The sequence below is a fragment of the Heliconius melpomene genome, chromosome 10, assembly GCF_056956725.1.
Source record: "Heliconius melpomene rosina isolate 202511_hmr_F chromosome 10, ASM5695672v1, whole genome shotgun sequence".
Taxonomy (NCBI): domain Eukaryota; kingdom Metazoa; phylum Arthropoda; class Insecta; order Lepidoptera; family Nymphalidae; genus Heliconius; species Heliconius melpomene.
The window spans coordinates 9,707,922-9,729,293 of record NC_140398.1 but is presented as its reverse complement, the minus strand read 5'-3'; the positions used below and the strand labels follow the sequence as shown (position 1 = coordinate 9,729,293).

The 21,372-nt window shown below is 33.8% G+C and overlaps 3 protein-coding genes across 5 annotated transcripts; 1 reads left to right on the top strand and 2 right to left on the bottom strand.

Moving 5' to 3' along the window:
• Positions 1–2,014: 2,014 nt before the first annotated feature.
• On the top strand, positions 2,015–4,184 carry sturkopf (lipid droplet associated hydrolase sturkopf). Its single transcript, XM_085192291.1, has 2 exons — positions 2,015–2,415; positions 2,491–4,184. Exons 1-2 carry the CDS (start codon positions 2,232–2,234, stop codon positions 3,213–3,215), a joined length of 909 nt encoding a protein of 302 aa, XP_085048417.1. The 5' UTR covers positions 2,015–2,231; the 3' UTR covers positions 3,216–4,184.
• A 2,689-nt stretch (positions 4,185–6,873) lies between these two features.
• LOC146535510 (alpha/beta hydrolase domain-containing protein 17B) lies at positions 6,874–12,208 on the bottom strand. Its single transcript, XM_085192292.1, has 5 exons — positions 11,915–12,208; positions 11,201–11,833; positions 9,899–10,031; positions 7,481–7,598; positions 6,874–7,130 (listed from the first exon to the last, which is right to left on the bottom strand). The coding sequence occupies exons 1-4, from the start codon at positions 11,926–11,928 to the stop codon at positions 7,515–7,517; spliced, it is 864 nt and encodes a 287-aa protein (XP_085048418.1). The 5' UTR covers positions 11,929–12,208; the 3' UTR covers positions 6,874–7,130; positions 7,481–7,514.
• A 5,628-nt stretch (positions 12,209–17,836) lies between these two features.
• Positions 17,837–21,213, bottom strand: LOC146535509 (F-box/WD repeat-containing protein 9-like). Of its 3 annotated transcripts, none has more exons than XM_085190641.1 (6): positions 21,189–21,213; positions 20,336–20,489; positions 19,721–20,036; positions 19,385–19,646; positions 18,464–19,004; positions 17,837–18,059 (listed from the first exon to the last, which is right to left on the bottom strand). In XM_085190641.1, the coding sequence occupies exons 2-6, from the start codon at positions 20,462–20,464 to the stop codon at positions 17,976–17,978; spliced, it is 1,332 nt and encodes a 443-aa protein (XP_085046767.1). In that variant the 5' UTR covers positions 20,465–20,489; positions 21,189–21,213; the 3' UTR covers positions 17,837–17,975. The 3 variants fall into 3 exon arrangements, with proteins under 3 accessions (XP_085046767.1, XP_085046765.1, XP_085046766.1); XM_085190639.1 differs by lacking the exon at positions 21,189–21,213 and adding an exon at positions 20,862–20,988; XM_085190640.1 differs by lacking the exon at positions 21,189–21,213 and adding an exon at positions 20,743–20,882.
• Between the last annotated feature and the right edge of the window lie 159 nt (positions 21,214–21,372).

The following is a 21,372-nucleotide window of genomic DNA, read 5'->3' as shown; positions in this document are numbered from 1 at the left end:
GTAAAGGTATTGCAGTTTCAAGTGCACTATGGTTGACGGTGAGATCTGTGTCAAGATGATTACCTAGTGAGTGACTTCTAGGTCTTGTAAATAGAGACGGGTGGAACGCCTGTTGCACCATCTTACGTTTTCCAGTAGTATTTTCTTTCACAGGAGCCTGGTCACCTACTCCAGTGGAGACTTCGGTAGCAGATTTCACACTCTCCGGCCCGGGTACCAGAGAGCGCCGGGGGTTAGCCGGATCGCATGACATCACATTATCATTAGCATTCGACATTTCCATAGTTAAAAGGCGGGAGAATACTTGTGACACTTACCCAGGGTGTCAGAGCCACTCTTTTAGAGGGGATTTAATCCCTCATGGTTTGTGGAAACCAGGGTCAGGTTAGTTACCGCCGCCTGTGACTCGGCGTGTCGCTCGTTTAGCACCACCCAGGGGATACGTGTAGGGTGTTCCTAGAAATAGGTGGAGAGTCCTACGGACGCGAGCAACTTTCATCCCCCAAAATACATTTAATAAATTCAAAATTGTGTATGATTTTTATTTGTATGACAAGTAATTAAATGTGAATATATATATAATACATTTTGCAATGTCTGAATGTTATTTCAATCCCTTCAAACTTAAAAGGTAATTTTTTCCCATTAAGAAAAACAAAGTATTAAATGTTTTTTTTTTCTCTATCTTACAATTGCAGTATTATGGAAATGGTAACCAATGAAGAACTAATGGCATAAGATCCCATTGCTTAAATCTGCAGGAATCTGTTATTTTAATGAAACTTATATCTAAGAATACTTAATATATGATTAATGGCGCTCTGCTCGCCACATAGAAAATTCGACAGGCGGAGCCGATGTATCAATTGTTCTTTCTTAATACCTAGAAACCTACAGAGACATCCTTTGGAACAAGCAACAACAACCTCACTTTTATCAAATCTAATAACTCAGCTCTCAGACTGCCTAAATTTATAGTATTTCCAGGGAGGGAATGATGAATCTAAACGTATTAAATCATACCTTTTTTATCTCTTTACATTCTGGGCCCAAAATCGTGTGGAATCGTTTTTTTCCTTTGGTCGGTCGAAATAGTTTCTCCGTGACTATCGCATTAGGCTAGTTCTCAAAAAGCGATAGTATTAAATTATTTATTAATTTAATTTGTCAATTATACTTGTAAAAAATTAACAAAAAAGAACAAAATTAAAGTTATCCTAAAAAAGAACGAACCATAAACTAGATCACATTCGACCCCAAGAATCCTAATACTCTTGCTGGTACAAAGGAAAAATACCCTTGAATTTAATTAAGGCCCTTAATCTAAGGTCTTATTAGAAATGCATAAACACACGTTGGATTTGCCCGGTCAGTATTAAAGACTACTGGAATATCAATAATATGTAGAATAAACAGCTTACGATATAGCACTGAATCTTGGGGTAAATACTCCAGCATTAATGGATTTGGTGTCCGAGCACACACGATAGCCAATGCCCTTTATACCCCAATAAGGAAACTGGTAACGCAATTGTCACGAAAATAAATAAGATGGTAACTTTGACAACAGAGCGTTGTTAAAACTGAATGCCATATAGCTTCTTTCGTTCTTCCTCTCTAATCTCTAAATAGCGGCTGCGGAACGGTGAGGTAGCTAGTAGCTACACAAAGAGGTCGCAAGCGCTACGAGCGAGTTTTTCTCTAGACACAGGGGCATGATATTCAGAAAGTCTTAAATTTTAGATTTTTATAGCAAAAACTCCTTTTGAATATAGATTTACATATAATTATTTATGCTATGTCATTTGTGGAAAAAAATCTTCGATAATTTAACGACGTCTCAACTCTCATGTCATTAAAATTTATGATAAGGTTACGACGTGTGATTTGTCTTAACCAGAAGTAATGTAGCAAGATACTAAGTGTAAATTAACAGTTAATGATGATTATTTATTGTTATTTTAGTTAATAGTAATCATTGATAATATTTTATTTTTATACTAATATACCCTATACCCACGATAACTTAACGTATAACTATACTCGTATCGATATAAAATGTCCAGTCTTATCGATCTAATCTTCTGTCTCATCACTATTCATATTCATTCATATCGGTTGTCAACTTGTGTTCGGCGCACGCCGCACGGCTAGCGAGCGGTGTTGTGCTTTTATTCGGCATATACCTAAAACGAAACAAAATTATAGCGGCATACAAATATTTAAACAATATGAAAACTATTTATAAAAGCATAAATGGTATTTTGACCGAAGTATTAACTTGGGGAGAACCGTTTCATAGAGATGTAGAAAATGTAATTATTTGCATCACAGGGAACCCTGGTGTTCCACACTTTTATATAGATTTTGCTTCAGAAATGCATAGAAATTTGCGGATGCCCATATGCGTTATAGGTAAGTTATATTTGACCGGTAGTTACAGTAGTCCTTTTTTTTTAATTATAATAATTTTCATCTTTCTATCTCCAGGTCATGCTGGCCATGTTAATATTACTATGGAAGGTTTTCATAAATTAAGTAAAAATAATAAGGATCAAGATTTTTATGATCTAAAAACCCAAGTTGATCATAAATTGGACTTCTTACAAAATCATTTAAGTACTAATGCAAAAATACATTTCATTGGTCATTCCATTGGGGCATGGATGATTGTAGAATTATTAGAGAAAAATGATTATTTAATGGAACGGGTATCTTCTGTTAATCTTTTATTTCCAACATTACAAAGAATGGTAGAGACTAAAAATGGTAAATTTTTAAATAATGTATTTAGAAGAATGCAATCAGTTGTGTTATTTTTATTGAGATTATTGTATCTGATGCCAGGATTTCTTTTTACATTTTTAATACATATATATTTAAGGTTTAAGTGTTTGCCTTCAAAGTATAGCACTTGGTTTATAAAATTAATCAATCCCTTAGTAATTAAGAATGTATTATTTTTGGCATTTGATGAAATGGATTCTGTACAAGCATTAAATGGTGATGGTATAGCAAAAATAAAACATTTGACTAATATTATATATGGAAAAGATGATGGGTGGGCTCCAATAGAGTATATGGAAGACCTAAAAAAATTTGAGCCATGTCTAAAAATGACTTTAGTACCTATTGAACATGCTTTTGTTCTTAGATTTTCTGAGTGTGTAGCAGATATGGTATCTAATTTTATCAAATTGAAAACACCAACTTAAGATATGATTCAAAGGGCATATTAATAAAAATATAATTTAGATATGTGCACTTAAATTTATTGAAACCATATATAAACATTATTATACATTGTTGAGATTTGTATTATTATCAACAATAATAGAATTGTGAATAAAGCACCTCATCAGAATGTGTCTCATTTAGCTATATCATAGCTGCGATTAACACAGATGGTATGATAAATTTATTATGTTTAAATAAAATAATGACAAATTATGTAGATATAAAATACATTAACAGACTTTATAGTAATTTACAAATAAGTACCTGAAATAAAAAAATGAGTATCTGAAATAAGTAATGGCACTGATAAAATGACAAAATAGCACTGAATATATGTATATAATTTAGGTATCTTGAGCATTGTTAACATTTTCAGTAAACAGTTTTAAGATAATACTTGTTTTGCTTCCACACAGTAAACAATTGTTTGTAAATTTCTGACAAAAATATTAACTAAGTGGAACTTTGCTTGTAATTGAGAATAAACTTATTAAACTATATATACATAGATCATAATTAATTGTAAATACATAAAATTTTTAGGTCACACATATTTATTCCAATTAAAGTAATAATTTATTACTGAGTTTAAGAGTTTTATTGTTCCCGATATCCTTTAAATTTTCATGAGATTTTAATTTTAAAAGAATTTCCTTAATATATTTCATTGTTATTAAAATATATAAAGTGATATGTTAAACATTTTCCAAATGTAATCATTATTTTTTATACAATAACTCAAATGGGAATTAAAGATTTTTGCAAGTGTAATAAAAACATGTGAAAATTAATTAATGAAGGTACCTAGCCTAATACTGACTTCATTTAAATAAACACTCAAATATAGTCTATAGCTTAAATGACGCCACAATGTCGTTTTTGCTTTTTATGAAATATTGCACAATAAGCAATTAAAGTTTGTAAATAGTCTTTCCACATACATTCAACAGATTTAAATTATTTAAAAAATGCAATCATGTCATTGTTGCGCCAAATGAGCGATGGGACAAAATTTAATTCATCTAGGGGATAGCCTCAATGTGACAATATATTTTATGAAATAATTGTCGCGAAATTTTGTATATAGTAAAAGGTTCGATTTTTGGCAATTATTATTAATATTATTTTTGTACAATAATATTTTTTGCAAATCATAAAATTTAATACATGACTAATCTATTTATCAAACAATTGATAATGTAGACTTTTTAATGTATGTTTATTATATTAGACTAATTAAGTATTATTATCTATAATTAAAAGTTTACTTTTGAATATTTGCCGTCATGATTTCATTTTAATATACAAGCTAGATTTACACAAATAAATTATTTTATGTAAAAGTTATGAAGAGAATGTAATCAATTTAAATACTCCATTAAAAATACGATAATGGAAGCCCATATAAGGGATAAACTGGTTTTACACAAAGAACTGGAATATTAGAAAATCATTGGACAATGTCTTTAAATCATTCTAATTTAAAAAAATCCAATAAAAATACTTAAGCACATTACAGACATACAGTCCTTTATTTAGATAAATAGGTTACTTATTCATATTCAGTAATCACTGTTATTTATAAATAATGTAATATGTAGAAAATATTAAAACTAATAACTATTTAAAAACTAAAACAAGAGTGAATGTTGACCCTGTTTCTAGAACTCTATAAAAAACCTTACAAAGTAGAAAATGAAAATAATGCCACCATAGACAGGCAACACTAAAATATTATTGTCTGTAATGCGCAGTCCATTATAAGTTTTATATTTGGAATTGTTGTTTTTTAATTTTCAAAAATGCTCAAGATATATATTATTTTGTTGCTATCAGTGGATTTTAGTAACAAGTGCATTATATAATTAAAATAATTATTGTATAATACATTTAGAATACCAATCACTCTTACAAAATGGCTTATTGCCTTTGCTTTAAAGAGGATTATTGAAATCGGTTGACAAATAATAGAGACAGATATAATAAAATAAAGGCTGTGAAAATATAATTTATTACTAGGTATCAAATGATATATGGTAAGTGAAACTCTATATGAAAACTTTTTATATGTTTAAAAATGTATTATGACATTATAATGTATAAAATTTATTGAGAACTTGAATTTAGATATAAATAAAATTAAAATAAACATTACAATGGGTTTATTAATGAGATATGTAGTAATAAATTATTTAATATGAGATAATTTCTTAATTTTCTGGAAATACACATTTAAGTTAATGGCATAAATGGTATTTATATAATAATATTAATATTGATAATATTGTGACTATTGATTTAACCGTTTTATGCATATTGTTGTAATTATATATAAATTTACATTTAATGAATATATTAATATGGTGGACGATTATGAATGAGTACGAAACTATGCTAACTTATAAATATTTTAAAAATTGTCTGTTATTAAGTCGTCTATGCTAATTTTTATCTAATAGTACTAGTTTGACAATGTCAATGTTTGATGCTTAATTTTTTGTTAAATTAATTGCATAAATACAAAATGAAATCGTGTCTTAATTATTATGTACTTCACAATCATAATCGTCCACCACTACTCAAACAGGTGTGAGATAACTGAGATGTACCATCCATATATAACATAGGAACTAGCAAGATATCGTTTCAACATTGTCAGTCGTACCATCCTTTAAGTATTCACTGCTTCTAAGTGTAATGCGGACGTTCGACAGCCTCGGCCCGGCATGCGGTATGCTGGACACATTTTAGTATACCTGTTCAGACAATCGTCTACAACATTACTCAATTTAATTATATAAAGTGCAATAAAATCATTACTAGATGTTAGCACACGAGTGGTGCACTCCAAGCCGCACCGCCGGAACACGCTTAATTTATACAATAGTAATTAAAATGCAACCGTCAATACACATTCGGCACACATATATTTCGCACAACCTCGCACATTTAGAGTAATTACAATACCATAAAAAACATACACATATCGTAAGATACCGAGACACTACGATAAACGAATATGATACAATAATAATTTTGAAATCTTAGAACTATGGATATAAAAATTCGCACTAATAATACTCGTACACGAGCCGCTCAGCACGTGGTCTCGAGCAGCGGGTCGGGGGCGGGCGCAAGGGCGGGCACGTGCGTGGGCGGCGCGGCGGGTGCGTCCGCCGACAGCAGCCGCTGCGACGCCGACTTATAGAGGCGACGAGCGGGCGGGCGGCTCTCCTCGTGCGAGTGCGCACGCGCGCAAAGGCGCGCCGGAGACGCGCACGCGCACCCGCAGCCGCGCGCGCCACCGCAGCACGCCTCGCACACCACGCCGCGCGCGCGTTCCAGCTTGCCACGCCGCCGGCTCGCGCGCACCCACGGGTCGCGGTCCACGGCGAGCTCCGCCTCGCCCATTTTGCGCCACGGGTCCGCCGCCTCGAACGCGCGCGGCCGCAGCTCGTCGGGAGAAGAGCGCTCACTGCGCACGGCGCGCGGTGCGAGCGCGGCAGGGCGGCGCGGCGAGGGGCGTGGCGAGGGCGTGGGCGCGGGCGAGACGCGCGGGCGCTCAGAGTGTGAGCGCGGGCGCGCTCCAGGCGATCGCGCGGCTGGCGTGACGTCGCTGAGCGAGCGCAGGTGCGCGCGACGGCGGGCGCCCGCGGGCGGCGAGTCGGCGTGGGTGACGCTGATGCTGGGCGCTGGAGGGGCGGCAACGGCGGAGGGGGCAGGGGAGCGCGCGGGGGAAGCGGCGCGGCGGGGACTCGCCAGCGACCCGCACTTGGTGAACAGTTTTTCGGGGCCGGCCCGGCTGGGCCCGGCCCCCGCTAGCTAGAGGAGTCTCTCGGTCGCCGAACTCGAAGTACCGGAGCTAAGTGTAGATGCGGGATTCTGATCTTCTCCTAATTTATTAAATGTATTCTTAATTAAAGTAGCGTCTTGAGGCTGTCGTTGCACAGGGGGACAAGGGTGTGACTGTAACGCGACGGTTATGGGTTCGATCCACACTCGAGGGAATAAATTTCTTAATATTTCCATTTCTTCGCTCTTCTCAAAAAAAATCGGCGGCAAGTGGGGAACGAAGTGCCTTAACACTAGGTCCCAACATGAAGCAGATTTATTCATTTTTTTTATTAAATTAGCTAGCTTGAAGTATTTAATATACAGACTAATATATATTTTAAACACGTATAATTATTACTTATTTATGTTTCAATCAATAGTTTTCTTTTTGAACAAATAAATGTTTTACCTTGAATACTTTGGCCGGTGGCCGGCAGTCTATGTCAGTTGAGCAATTCCACCGAAACAAAACGCTTCAGTCTTTCCAAATATTGATTAAATAATTCCACATCATTATGTCCTGCACCCTGTGTATTAATTAGTATTTATTTATTTACACCAAGTCAGAGATTTTAAATAATCAAAAAGATATAAATTTTAAAACAATATGAGAGCAGTCATGGCGCAGTGACGAATGACTATAAGCGCGACAGGTTGTCCCACTCGAGGAAATCAAATATTTAATATTTTCATTTCTACGCTCTGGTAACGAGCCGAAGAGCGGCGTTGAGTTCCGCCACTCAACACGGAATTCGGCGGAAAGTGTCGTACGGAAGTGTCTTAATGAGAACGGAGTGTCTTACCACTAGGTTCTCAGGTTACCTCCGCCTACCCTGTTATGTAAGGGATACAGCGTGAAGCCAAAACAAGAGAACATTAAAACAAAACACAAAGGTCAGCTGCAATTACATGTGTTGACGGCATGTCAGTCTCACATGTACAATATAAATAAATACTTTATACATATACCTACAGTACAATCAGTTCAGTACGTACTTCGCATATATTCGGATATTGAGCCACTATAAATAAATAATAATATAGAGGTATTAGTATATAAGTTAGTTATTAGAAACTCCAGTATTACGAAAAGCGTTGACGTGTTTACAAATAAATTGAAATCAATAAAAATAGACGCTATCTCCGTGTTTGCGTGTGCATCGCGGACTGATGCGACTGTTTATATTACATAAATGGTTAAACAAAAGTGTTTCCCTATTGAAGAATAAAAAAAAGAGATTTTGCCAAAAATGAAAGTGTTTTATTCAAACAATATAAATATTAAAATTATCGCTGTAAAATAAAACGCCCTTTCTTAAGAATGACGCACACAGACACTAACCCTCAAATCGACAACGCCGCACACGCTTCATTCAATAAATCAGGTCGTAGGTATAGGTGGTGAAGTTGAACGTTGTTCAGGTTTATTATAAAAAAATAGGTAATTGTGTAAAAATGAAAGAGCGACGTCCCTGTCTCGTTCTGGTATGTTTTTTATGAATGATAAGTCGCAAGTTGGCAACATTTAGTAGTATTTTTGTAGTAGTAAGGGCTTACGTTATTGGTATGTATTAATATCTGCGTCAGACGTAAATTATGTACAGTATGGACAAAAACCATGAAATGAAAAAAAATCCTACGTCTAAACTGTTGACGCATCTTGATGAATGTTTTTGGGAAGGGAAGAGATACTGTCCATGAGAAAGTGCAAGCACTAGCATGTTACGGGCGCATTCATTTCCTTGCCCTAACAGAAAAAAATGTGACACCACTTAATAGGCTGTCTCAAATTTCAAAAGAAAACAGTATCTTAATTCTTCTCTCTGCCTACTCTGCTATACACTTCATTACCAATGTCCTATACATATTTGTATGATTCTAGGAAGATAATATATTTTTAAATAAACTTTTTACTTTTCATATTAATATTAATTAATATTACTATGAAAATTACTTTTAACATTAATAAAGTTTTTTTTAGCACATAAAATAGGGTGGCAGAAACAAACGAGTGTTAGAAAGGGGATTGAATTAACAAAGAGCTTACAATGAGACAGTGCAGTAATGGGCCATTAATTATTTAGTCTTACATATAAATTTATGAAATTACATCTGTTCCACTGTAATGCAAGGGCTTATATTATATTCATTGATATGAAAGGTAGTATTTATTTGTTATGCATATTGTGGGTACAATCTATGTTAAAGAAAAATTAATTTACACTTCTTGATTCTGGTAAGAGGACAAAGTATCTATAGTAGAAACTCAATTAACCAGACTAATTGTTGTCATTAGTTATTCAGATAATCAAAAATACTACTAATATTATCTAATAGAATGTACAAAAAAAAGCTGGTTTCGTGCATATGTAGCACAAAATTGTTATGTCTATTAAAAGCAACAAGTACATGTCAACGAAAATCAATGTTTATTAAGAAATTATTAACATTTTCCTACATATGATTTATACATATATTTATATACATATAACTTTTCTTAGATTTCATTGTAAATATATGTATGTAAATATTACGTTTTGCATGTACGTAAATGTGTGTATAAATAATATCATAATAATTATTACGGTTGATAGTCCAGATAATCCTAAATCTGTAAAAGTGAGGGCCGGGTAACCCTACCTGTGTCTCAAAAACGGGAAAAAGTGGAGAACTAAGTGTCTTAATACACGGTTTATTTTGTTTACCCTACTATATGCAGAATATAGTCCAAATCAAAGTAAAAGAAAATCAGACAATGCCAGACTATTACAAGATGTTTCCATCTATCAAAGTGCAGGATTAGTGAGATTATATTGTATCAACATACCTCAACCCACAAGGGCTCAACTGCACGAGGACATCTTTCATATATTGCCAGTCCATGGGAGAAGTCAATAACCTCATCCTCAGTTCCATGGATCACAAGAACTGGTGAAGTTACTTTTGGAATTTTATCAATACTGTAATGTAAAATTGTTTAATTAGTCTTGTTAATTATATTGGGATACTAGCTTTTACCTTTGGCTTTGCCCACATGGTCAAATGGAATTAATTAATTCTTATGTCTTCACACACCCTAATTGCCCTAAGTAACTCTGACTACATATAATGTAAGCTACATGAAAATGGTAAACATTTCTACTATAGAGTACAAAAATTATATTTCAATTTGAAGTAGTAGTCTCTGAGATTAGTGCTCAACCATATAAACTCTCCTGCTTTATAATATTAGTACAGATATTAAATTTATAAACTGTTAGAAAGTATAAGCCATTATGAATTAATATATATATTAAATATTACTATATAGGAGATATGTTATTTTTTATACATCAGTATTCATTATATATATATAAGTAAAATGTGTGTAGTAACTATACTGTATTTTATATATATATTACATATATACAATACTGAGAGTACTGATTCCATTTGTACAAAGTCAAAGTCTATCTCTTTAATTATTGAGAAAATAAAGATAAGAATTATTGTTAACCTTGAAATTGTAAAGGTTGATGAAAGTCAACAAAGTAATTGTTTTGACTACATGTCATTTTTTTAATAATTATAAGGAGGTACAAATGTCAAATGCCTTATAATTTTTAGAATAGAATAGTCATTGAAATTTTTAGTTTTTTAATATATGTCTATGTGAATAATAACAGTTTATATTATTTTATAAGTATAATATAAGTAGTCTATAGTTACAACACTAACATATTTAGTTAGTGTGCAAACAATTTAACTAATAATTGTTTAACATGAACTAAATTTAATTATGTATTTAAATACGAATTGATGTAGAATTTGTTTTGTTGTTACTACAACATGTGTAAAAACATATCAACATACATCACATCTTTAAAAAATGTTTAAAGAATTTTTCCAGCTTGTCCTAAGTATATTAGAAGAATTACATTATTACACTGAAGTTTTTGATACATACTCATCAGTCTTTAAATTAACTTGATGGTTAAATTAAGTAAGTTAATAAGAAAAGTTTATCAAAAGATTATAAGTATTGATATATGAGACAAAGGCTGTAGCAAAATGACTCATGATGATTATACTAAATGATTATACTAAACAAAAATAACAAGTTACAAGTTATTATTCAAATTTATATTACCTTGGAAAGGCATCAAAAAACCATGTTCTTTTGGTATTAGGGAATGCAACTCGCATACCCGACATTAATGGTGAATGTAGAACCACTGCACCAACTTCATAGCGAGCTGCTAGATCAACTGTGGGTACTGTACCAATGCTCTGCCCATACAGGATTATATTTTCAGGGCTAATACCATATCGAGTTCTTAGCGCTTGCCACGCAGCGTCAATGTCAGCATATAAGTTTTTTTCTGACGGCTTGCCACCACTCACACCGTAACCCGAATAATCATAACTGAATATGTTGCAATTTATTCTAGTACCTAGTCCTAAGTAAAAACTACTCATTTGTCCCAGATCTACAGCGTTTCCGTGAGAAAATAATATCGTGAATCGAGCATTAGGGCTACATCGAACAAAGAGGCAAGCTATCCGATTGCCCCTCGTAGTTCTCGAATAGAAGCCTTCTATATTTTCTTTTTCTCGTTCTGAATACTGCCATTCTGCTCGTTCAGTTAATGTTAACGAAAATTTTGATCCAGTTTCATCGGGCGTGAATGCATACGTGGGTTCAGGAGGAAGGAATGCAAGCTTAGCCGCGATTTTCCCTGGGCATGGCGGACAACAAAACAGGCAACAGAGCTCACTGAAACTTAACCCGTTCATAGTGAAATTTTATTGTAATTCATGAAAATAGACATTCAAACATTATTCTTTACAAATCACAACTCACAAAATACAGGTCATAGCGAAAATAAAAGAAATCTCACTGATTTTGACAGTTAGACAACATTTCAGCCATTTTTTATAAGTATATATTTTTTTTATTTGAGGCCTTGAAGAGAGTCCTTCAAGCCGATTTTCGTCAGGAAACTATTAAGTATAACAAAGTAATGTGTTATAAATTGAGTAATGTGTTATAACAAAAAATGTGCAAAATTAAGTTGATCTCAATAAATAATCAATTAAAATCGATAATAAACGGTTAATAAACGGTTAAAGAAAATTTTTAGTAAGATCTTATGCCTAGTTTAAACGCTTCTCGAGGCTTGCCAAACGTTTACAACCTCTAATTCTTCCCAAATGTTTAGCTCTTATCTAAACGCTTATGAGAGCTTTAGTATATTTCTGACATGCACGCACGACATACTTTTATGTTGAAATTATTTCAACTTTTGTTTTTGACGTAATTGTATATCATAAAAATAGAAAAAGAACTGAAAATTTTGGTAGAAAATTATTCAATGTCAATTTAATATTAGTTTAAAAACGAACTAACCAACCATAATTTGAATATTGAAATAAATTAAAATATTAAGTTTTAATAAGATATTTTGTTCTGTTTTATCTAGGCGTCAACGTGTAAACTGGACGAAAGTGCTTGCGGCAAACTCACTTTAATCCGTGTTCGAAAATCGACTCTGTTTCGGATTGGTGACAAGCTCTCACAAGGCAAGCCAAGCTCCCTTTTCACACGCTTACGTCAGTAAACGCTTGGCAAGCGTGTTAACATTACATAAGAAATATACAAAATACATAGGAATTAAATGTTTTATTCTTATATTATTTTCCACTATGTACTTTCTATATTACTTCCACCTTAAAACCAAACTAAACTACAAAATTTTCGTCAAACTTTTCTCCTATTTTTTTTAAGATTTTGATTTCACGCTAAAATATAAATAAACAAATGCAACTTTTTTTAAAAGATCATAATAATTAATCAAATAATGTTATCATAGTGATTAATCATTAAGAGAGGCACGCCGCCAGCAATAGCAGCACGTATTAGCAGACTCGACCAGATTATAACCACGCTCTGCATTTAAAACCGGTATGAAGTAGTGGGACTCCCCTCCGTTCTTGGAGAATCCCTCCCCGAATCCTCAAACTCAAACATCCCGTCGAATGTTGTCGTCGGAGGGTACAGGTTTGCGCTACGGGGAAGGGAAACGAGAAGTACGCCCCACGGTAAGCCCTACCACGCTTAACGTGGACTTTTTCAAACGTCAGGTTCACACTTAACTACAGGCCTATCGTTATCACCTCCCTGCTCTCAAAAGTCATGGAGAGCATTATAAATAGCCAGCTCATGGTTTATTTGGAGGACCACCAATTGATCAATGATCCTTAATATGGCTTCCGCCATGGTCGCTCAACCGGTGATCTTCTGGTTTACCTAACCCATCGCTGGGCTGTGACTATCGAAAGTAAAGAAAAGGGCCTAGCACTTAGTATGGAATGCAAAGGCCTTCGATCGAGTGTAGCACGGGGTGCTTCTTGAAAAACTTTAATTTTACTGCCTTATTGAGAATTTATGCAAGAATTTCTCACAGGACGCAGCAGCAAGGTCACTTTCGATAGTTTATGGTCGGAATACATGCCCGTCAACGTGGCGTGTTTCTTCTGTATATCGTAACATGACATGACATGTTAGTAAATCGAGAGACGATCACATTCACAGCACAGTAGACGCTGTATACTCCGGCTGTGATGGTCTTTCTCGGGAAAACGCTGACTAGTGCCGAAATAAACTTATGTCTTCTGATGAGGAATCCCTCGGGAATGTCTCCTAATTGGGTTAGAGGAACTTGGTTTAATTCAACCCCCAAAAAACATAAGTTTGCGCGTTACCACAAAAAACCCATTTGTCATGTCGCCAGTCTTCCATAACACTCCGTTTACTCCTCCACCACTCCTCTAGTATCAGGTTGACCATCAACCTTTGATCGCCTACGACGTAGAGCCGTTCATATCATTGGGAACGCCAACCTGACACTGAACCTGAACTGACCTGAGTGACCTGTGAAAGGCTTGACACTTTGGTTTTGCGTAGAGAGTAGAGACGCCTTCTCACTGTGTTTTCTCTACTTCAATTATAATGGGGAGTGGTCTGGGAAACTGTTTGACCTGTTGCCTGCCGCCGAATTTTCTAACCACACAGTACGTCACAAATTAAATGACGATCCACAACATCTGGATTCTGGACACGTAGCACTCCTCTACTGTGAGATTCCTTCTACGCGCCACGCAACTGTTGAATGACCTACCTGTCGCGGTGTTTCTTGGGCGATACGAAATGAACCTTCAAAAAGCGCGTGTATATTCACCTTAAAGGCCGTCAATGCATCTGTAGCTCCTCCATGAAAAAATGCATTTTAAAGTTTATATCCAACATTTATCATTATTTACCTTTATTTGAAATACTAGAAGGACGTGCGGTTATGACTACTTGAAATACACAAATGTTAATTTAAGACCGACCAAGCGCAAGTCAGACTCGCTAACGGAGGGTTCTGTACAAATTTCAGGAACTTTTGTCGAACTAAGTACTCCAAGTGTAAATAAGTGAATCCAATAGCGAAATCTGCATTTGAATCGGTTTATCCAATTCTGAGGTTAGCGATATCTAACGCACAGACAAACAGACAAAAAATTTAAAATCATTGTTTTGGGTTCCATTACGTTTATAGAGGTTCCCATTAACTTTTTTTAATATCTTCCAAGTACAGACACCGACCCTCTTACGATTTTATTATAAGTATAAATGAAAACAACTTTAATATTTCTTTGAAATAGTATCATAAAATAAAAACGAATCAATCAAATCAGCTTCACCTGTATCCCGCACAAAGAAGGGTAGGCAGAGGGAACCTACTGTTAAGATACTCTGTTCCCCACTTTCCACCGATCTCAACACCAGAGCGAAGTAATGAAAATATGAATAAATAAAAAATAATTCCCCTGTATTGGAGTCGAATCCACAACCGTCGCATTACAGTGACACTGTACCCCTGAGCCACGACTAGCAACTAGATTCAGATAATTGTATACTTATAATTGTTCATAAATCAAAATAATAAAACACAATTATCATGCAAAATTTAATTTATTATATTTTAAGCTTTGACAATAACGCTAGTTTAAAAAAAATCTTAGCAATAATTTGTATTATCTTAATTTAGTAAAGACAATACTATATTATGTAAAAAAATACCAAAATTATAAAATCATTGTTGCATTTGCTATGTACTTAAATTTATTTTGTATTTATCTATTCCTACTACAATTTTTCAATTTAATTTATTATATCAACATCAGATAAATATATCACAGGTGTTATTATTTGAGACAAATTTTTATGTACTGAAATTTATAAAATGTCATAATTTTTTTGCTGCTACAATATAATTATGTAGGTGATGGGGGACATTTTTAAATTACGTCACTTCTTACAAAGGAAATCAAACCTCGAGAAGATCTAATCATCCCTTAGCAAACGCAAAGGTAGATCGAATGCATAAGGGAGAAGGAAAGAGAGATACAATTTATATGGCTTCGTGTACATATAGAAACTCTCACGACTATGTAAAACATCACTTATATCGTCTGGGTACAGTGAACACAGAAGAAGCCAAATATGGATCCCGGACACTAAGCGTTGACGCTCTGAAACTAGATCTTGATAAAGATACCGTCCACGTCGACCTATTGGGATCTATTCCAGCCTTAACTAACCACAACGTACTCGCGTACGAAGACTGAAGATAAGATTTGGCTGTCTGAATAGTTAGATGATAAGTTGACAGAAAACCAAGACCGTTCTCAAGGAACGGAGTGCAGAGCCTCGATAGGAAAATAGTCACGTAAGAGGAACACTGAAATAACCTGAAACGAATTAAAGAACAATTTTTTTTTACTTTACTGACAACATTACTAAAACTATTACAAAAACTTATATGGAAGGATAGAGTCACTAGAGCAGACAAAGACCAAGTAAACAGCAAACGATGCCATGCAAAACGCATACCTAGAGTACACAGCAATAATTGTAATCCCTTACAAACCATCAAAGTCAACCTTACAACCTGCGAAAGGATTATAAGTACATTTGAACTCGAAAACGATGGTATGCTAAGGGAGTTCTGGGGGACTTGAAGAAGAGAAAGTCGCCATACGGCCATATACGACAATAATAAATTAGAATACTTGAGGGGAAACCACCTAAATTCTCTAACGGCTTACAGTGAGAAAGATGGCTTGCATACGCAAATATGACAAGCCAATAGGAGGAAATGCCCCACCCAGGTACATAACATCTTCGGACAACCCAATCTTGCATTGTACTCTCCCCGCTGTTTTGATAGATATCCACTTCTACTGGTTGGCTGGAAGAGATTTCTTTTAGAAATAAGTCCACCCTTGTCAACTAACTTTTCATGTTATGTGAAGCGTCAGAGTAGTAGATGCATCCCTTTGTTTATCTTGTTAAGCCGTCACGACAGCGTACCTCTGTACATCGTATATATATATATATATATATATATATATATATATATATATATATATATATAAATTAATCTTCGATCTCGATATACAGAGTCGTGACGGCTTAACAAGATACACAAAAGGATGCATCTACTACATGATGTCACATGGTCACATTTATGAGGTTTGAAATCACATATTTTGCAATAGTACACCTAAAAACACTAAATTAAAACAGCGGTTCTGTAATAATGTTTGAATACAACATTTTGAAAGGTGATCCTTCCTTCCTTACCCCTTATCACACAATATCATATTTCGTCGATCTCTCTACACCCAAAAACTATAAAGTATTCCGTATTTTTGCCAAAAACTATAGGTAAGTATTCCAAAGGATTTTCAATGAATAAAATGATCTCTATCTCTATACAGGGTGTCCCAGGAGTCAACGATAAAACGAAACCAGGTGATAGACCAAGTCGTGACAGTTACTGTAACTGTCACGACTTCGTCTATCACCTGGTTTCGTTTATCGTTGACTCCTGGGACACCCTGTATATATTAAAACAGTAAAAATATTTTGTCGGTACATTTAATATTTTTGACTGAAATGGATAAAGGGACTCTTAAAAAGAATAATAGGAAGCAAAAATATTTTTTTTGTCTGTCTGTCTGTATATATTGATGACGCTAATCTTCGAAAGTAATGAACCGATTTACTTGAAACTTTTATCATTCGCTTTGTTTTAACTCAACATCTAAAGTTTGTTTCATCAAAATTTGTTCATTAAAAAAAAGTTATCGGCATTTGAATGAACTCAAGGCATGAGTTTGCCTGAAAATATATAGCAGTCCATATCTATAACTTATAATAAATCTGTATTTGTTTATAATAAATCTGTATTTTTAACCGGATTTCAAAACAAGAAGGTTCTCAATTAAATATTATTCGATTAATTATATTGGATTCGATTTCGATATTGCATTATTCGATTCGTTTTGGGTATGTTTTGTAATATGCAATCATTACAGTTATATTACAACCAATATTATAAACCTTTACCAAAATCAATAATTTACTGAACGAATAAATTAAATTATTCATTGACATGTTGATGTCTGTCAAATGTGTTGACATTTGACTGTTAGTCAATCCCGTTTATTAAATGAATTATTATGTAGTTCACACGGGTGAAGCCGTGGACGGGCCGCTAGTATACAAAATTATTATAATTTTTTCCTATTTTTTTTCATATATTTTCAACAAGATATTCACTGTTAATTTAGCTTTATATTGTGGTATGTTTAAAAAAGTTAGTTAATTATTGATAATAAAATGTATAAAATTAGTCTCTCTCGTGTTTCTATAAAAAAAAATAATCATAAAGACTGTGATTAATTGATTATTTATTTTGTTTTCATAGAACCAATCAAGTTTTGCAGTTTGTAAAGATAATGAAAATTACGTATAATATATTATGCTCTTTGTTAATTTATGAATTATGAGTCATATTTTATAAATTTGTTTAATCGAATTGATCGTGTGGTATCCACAACTCAAGCGCAGAATCGCATGTACCGACAGCTAAAATTCCATTAAGGTACCGCAACTGAAAAAAAGAAACATTAATTGGTATACATAATATAGTAGAATAATAGAAATCTTTTTAGCTGCACGTTTTATCCCGCATGTAGTAGGGTAGGTAGAGACAACTTAGTAAATACATTCCATTCTCCATTTTCGCCCAAATTCGTAACATTCCGACTCAGAAGTCGGCATCTAATTTACAACTTGCACACTAAAGAATGTTGCACTATTTCACAATATGTTATATATTATGTCACTTATATTGTTTTATAAGGTATAGCTAAGGTAATAAAAGGTGAATGCTAGTTAAGAAGAACGGAATTATAATGTAATAATGTGAATTCACATCCTACACACAACCGTCACATTTACAGGCAGACACTATGTGGCTGCAACTTCAACAACTTTCTTGATAAAATATATTACCTGTGTAACATCAACTGTGCTAGTCCAAACACTTTTATATTCTTCAGGTGGGCTGCTATTATATAAGAATTTTATTTGTCCTCTATCCGAACATGCTATCATTGTCCCTTGTCCCAGATAACAACCAGCAATTTTATTAGCAGGTTCAGTTATACTAGATTCTGGCCATAATTCATGTGATCTAACAAATGTATGCTCATCTGGATTAAATAGATGAAGCGATCCTTTGGAATCACCAATGTACATTGCATATGTATTCCAACCCATACTCACTGGATAGGCTTTGTCTGTTGGTATTTTTATATCTGTTTTCATTATTTTACCAGCCACCCTATCAAATATGGCTAATGTCTTATCTTCACTTACTGATGCAATTTGCTCTTTATAAGATGTTAGTGCCAACACTGGACCCCTATGCGGCTTATAAACATTCACAGGATTCGGACCACAACGGATATCAAAGGATAATATTTTTTTAGAATATAACCCAGCCATAACAGTATTGCCATATGCTACAACAGAAAGTGCAGACATACCACAACTGTAAAGAAACCACTTATTTTTGAATTATATGTGTAATAAATGTAAAATGTAAATAGAAAGCTCTCTCCTTAGCAAGATAGGTACAGGACTTATGTGATAAGACATTCCCAATTTTCTTATTTCTGAGCCATTGTGTGACAGAACTCAACACCACACTTTGTTGTAAACAAGAGCAGAAAAATTATAATAATTTAAATATAATTATATCCTGGAGTAGGAATTGAACCCACAACCATGGTGTTTAGAGTTCAACATTGTCCTACTGCACCACTACAGCTTGAGGCTATATAATTAAATCTTTTATTATTTGTTTATTTTAAACTGGTAAACAATCATTGTCAGTGACACTGTACATATTTAATATTCTATTAAACTCACTTGAAGGTTTCCACACATTCAAAGCCACAATTTATATCCCAGGCTTTAACGGTATTATCCCAGGATGCTGAGTAAACAATGTATGCGGTGTCCAGGTTATCCGTAGCCAGATCCCATACCCAACCTGCATGAGCATCATGCCTTATTTTAGTAGGCTTTAGATCTGTCAATACTGTATTATTCTCACTACTACTATTTTTCAAGTCCATAACATTCCACAATGCTAAACATCTATCTCTTCCACCTGATATACATGTTTGTCCTTTCTAAAATAAGTAGTAAAATTATTTTTAAAATAATTATCTGTCATTAATTTTAAAATAATGAATAATATACTTGCATTGATTAGAATGACCGCATCAACAGATGCATAATGAAGGTCTTTTATAACTAAATGTTTTGTTTTTGTGTCAACATTACACCATTTGTGCTTTTCATTTTCCATTTCAATACACATTTTAGTCCAATCAATCGACTCTTCATTCCAGTCTTCTAAATGCGCCATTGGTGGAAAAAGGCCTCTTATTTTACAACTTACTCTATGTTTCCATAGGCTCACATCTGTTAAGATAGCTTCAAATCTAGTACACACTTTGCTAAGAGTGTTTTTTATGACATCTGCATCTAAATATGTGCAGATTTTCAATATTATCTGTAAGTAATAAGACATGTAAATATAAATACACATAATAACACTTCATCCGGTATCTCCAATACTGTGATTTCAAAAGTCAATACCATAACCTTTGTGTTACTCGCATTCAGGTTTTGACTATTTTTTTATGTCCTTTTTTCAGAGTGGTGACTATTGCCTGTTACTCACATCCTAATGATGCAATAATCACTGCATCATCTGTGTACAGCAGGCAATTTACATTCAGGTCACCTACTTTCACTCCCCATGTCACTGTTTGACTATAATACAAAATTATAAATAATAAAAATCATCACCTCAAGAGGCATATTATGTAAGCAAGGCTGAGCTGCTTTAAACAATTCATTAGTTCTTGTATATCCAGAGGTTGTTTCATTTTCTATGTCATCCAGTTGTTCTCTTAGTGATTGTAGCACATCACACATTATGGTATGTTTTCTCCGGAAGCACCTGAGTTTTAATGTAACAACTATGAGACGAAAAAGTATGACTATATACTATATATTCGATAATAGTGTATCTACCAGTGACCCTTTATGGTAAATATGTGTCAACGAATATAAATAATGTTCGCCAAGGATAACATATTACTAACTGGTTTTTAGAATGCGATTAGAAATATTTCAATTGCAAATAAGTTTGAACTAAAATTATTTCCTAATAAACAAAATTCTGTAAATATATAAAAGTATTAATACGAAACTATATTTACGACTCCTTAGCACTTAGGAATTTATATTAACAAATACTCTTTTAATTTTATTCAAATAGGCAAATAAAAATAAGTGGTTTCTAAAAATGAATGTAACAAAATTATGATACCTAAGCTTATTATAAACAATAATATATGATCATCTGTTAGAAAATATTTTTTATGTCAACTCTGATGTAAAAATATCAACAGTCAACACCACAGATGACAAAACATAATTGCCCGAGGTTATGAAATAGGTTCCATCAAAACAGGTAAAACAAAGGTAGCGTTCTGATACTATAGGATAAATTATAAAGAATACGCTGCACCCAGACAGCTTATTGGACTATTTTCGAAAGAAAATAATGATTCCAAGAACTCGAGTCACTAAAAATATTAATTATCTTAACTTAATATATTTCACCTTTTCTATTATTGCTCAGTTCATATCATACCTTTAATGATATTAGCGCCATTTTGGTCGAATATTGAACAATAATTTATTGTTTATTAGCGGACACTTTCACCTAAATCTTCACATGAGATGCTGCTCCTTACCTCTACCTTCATATCCCTAACACTCAACAGATTCGAATTTTGCGAGTTTACTTGCTTGTGTTATTTCAATGTTTTAATGTT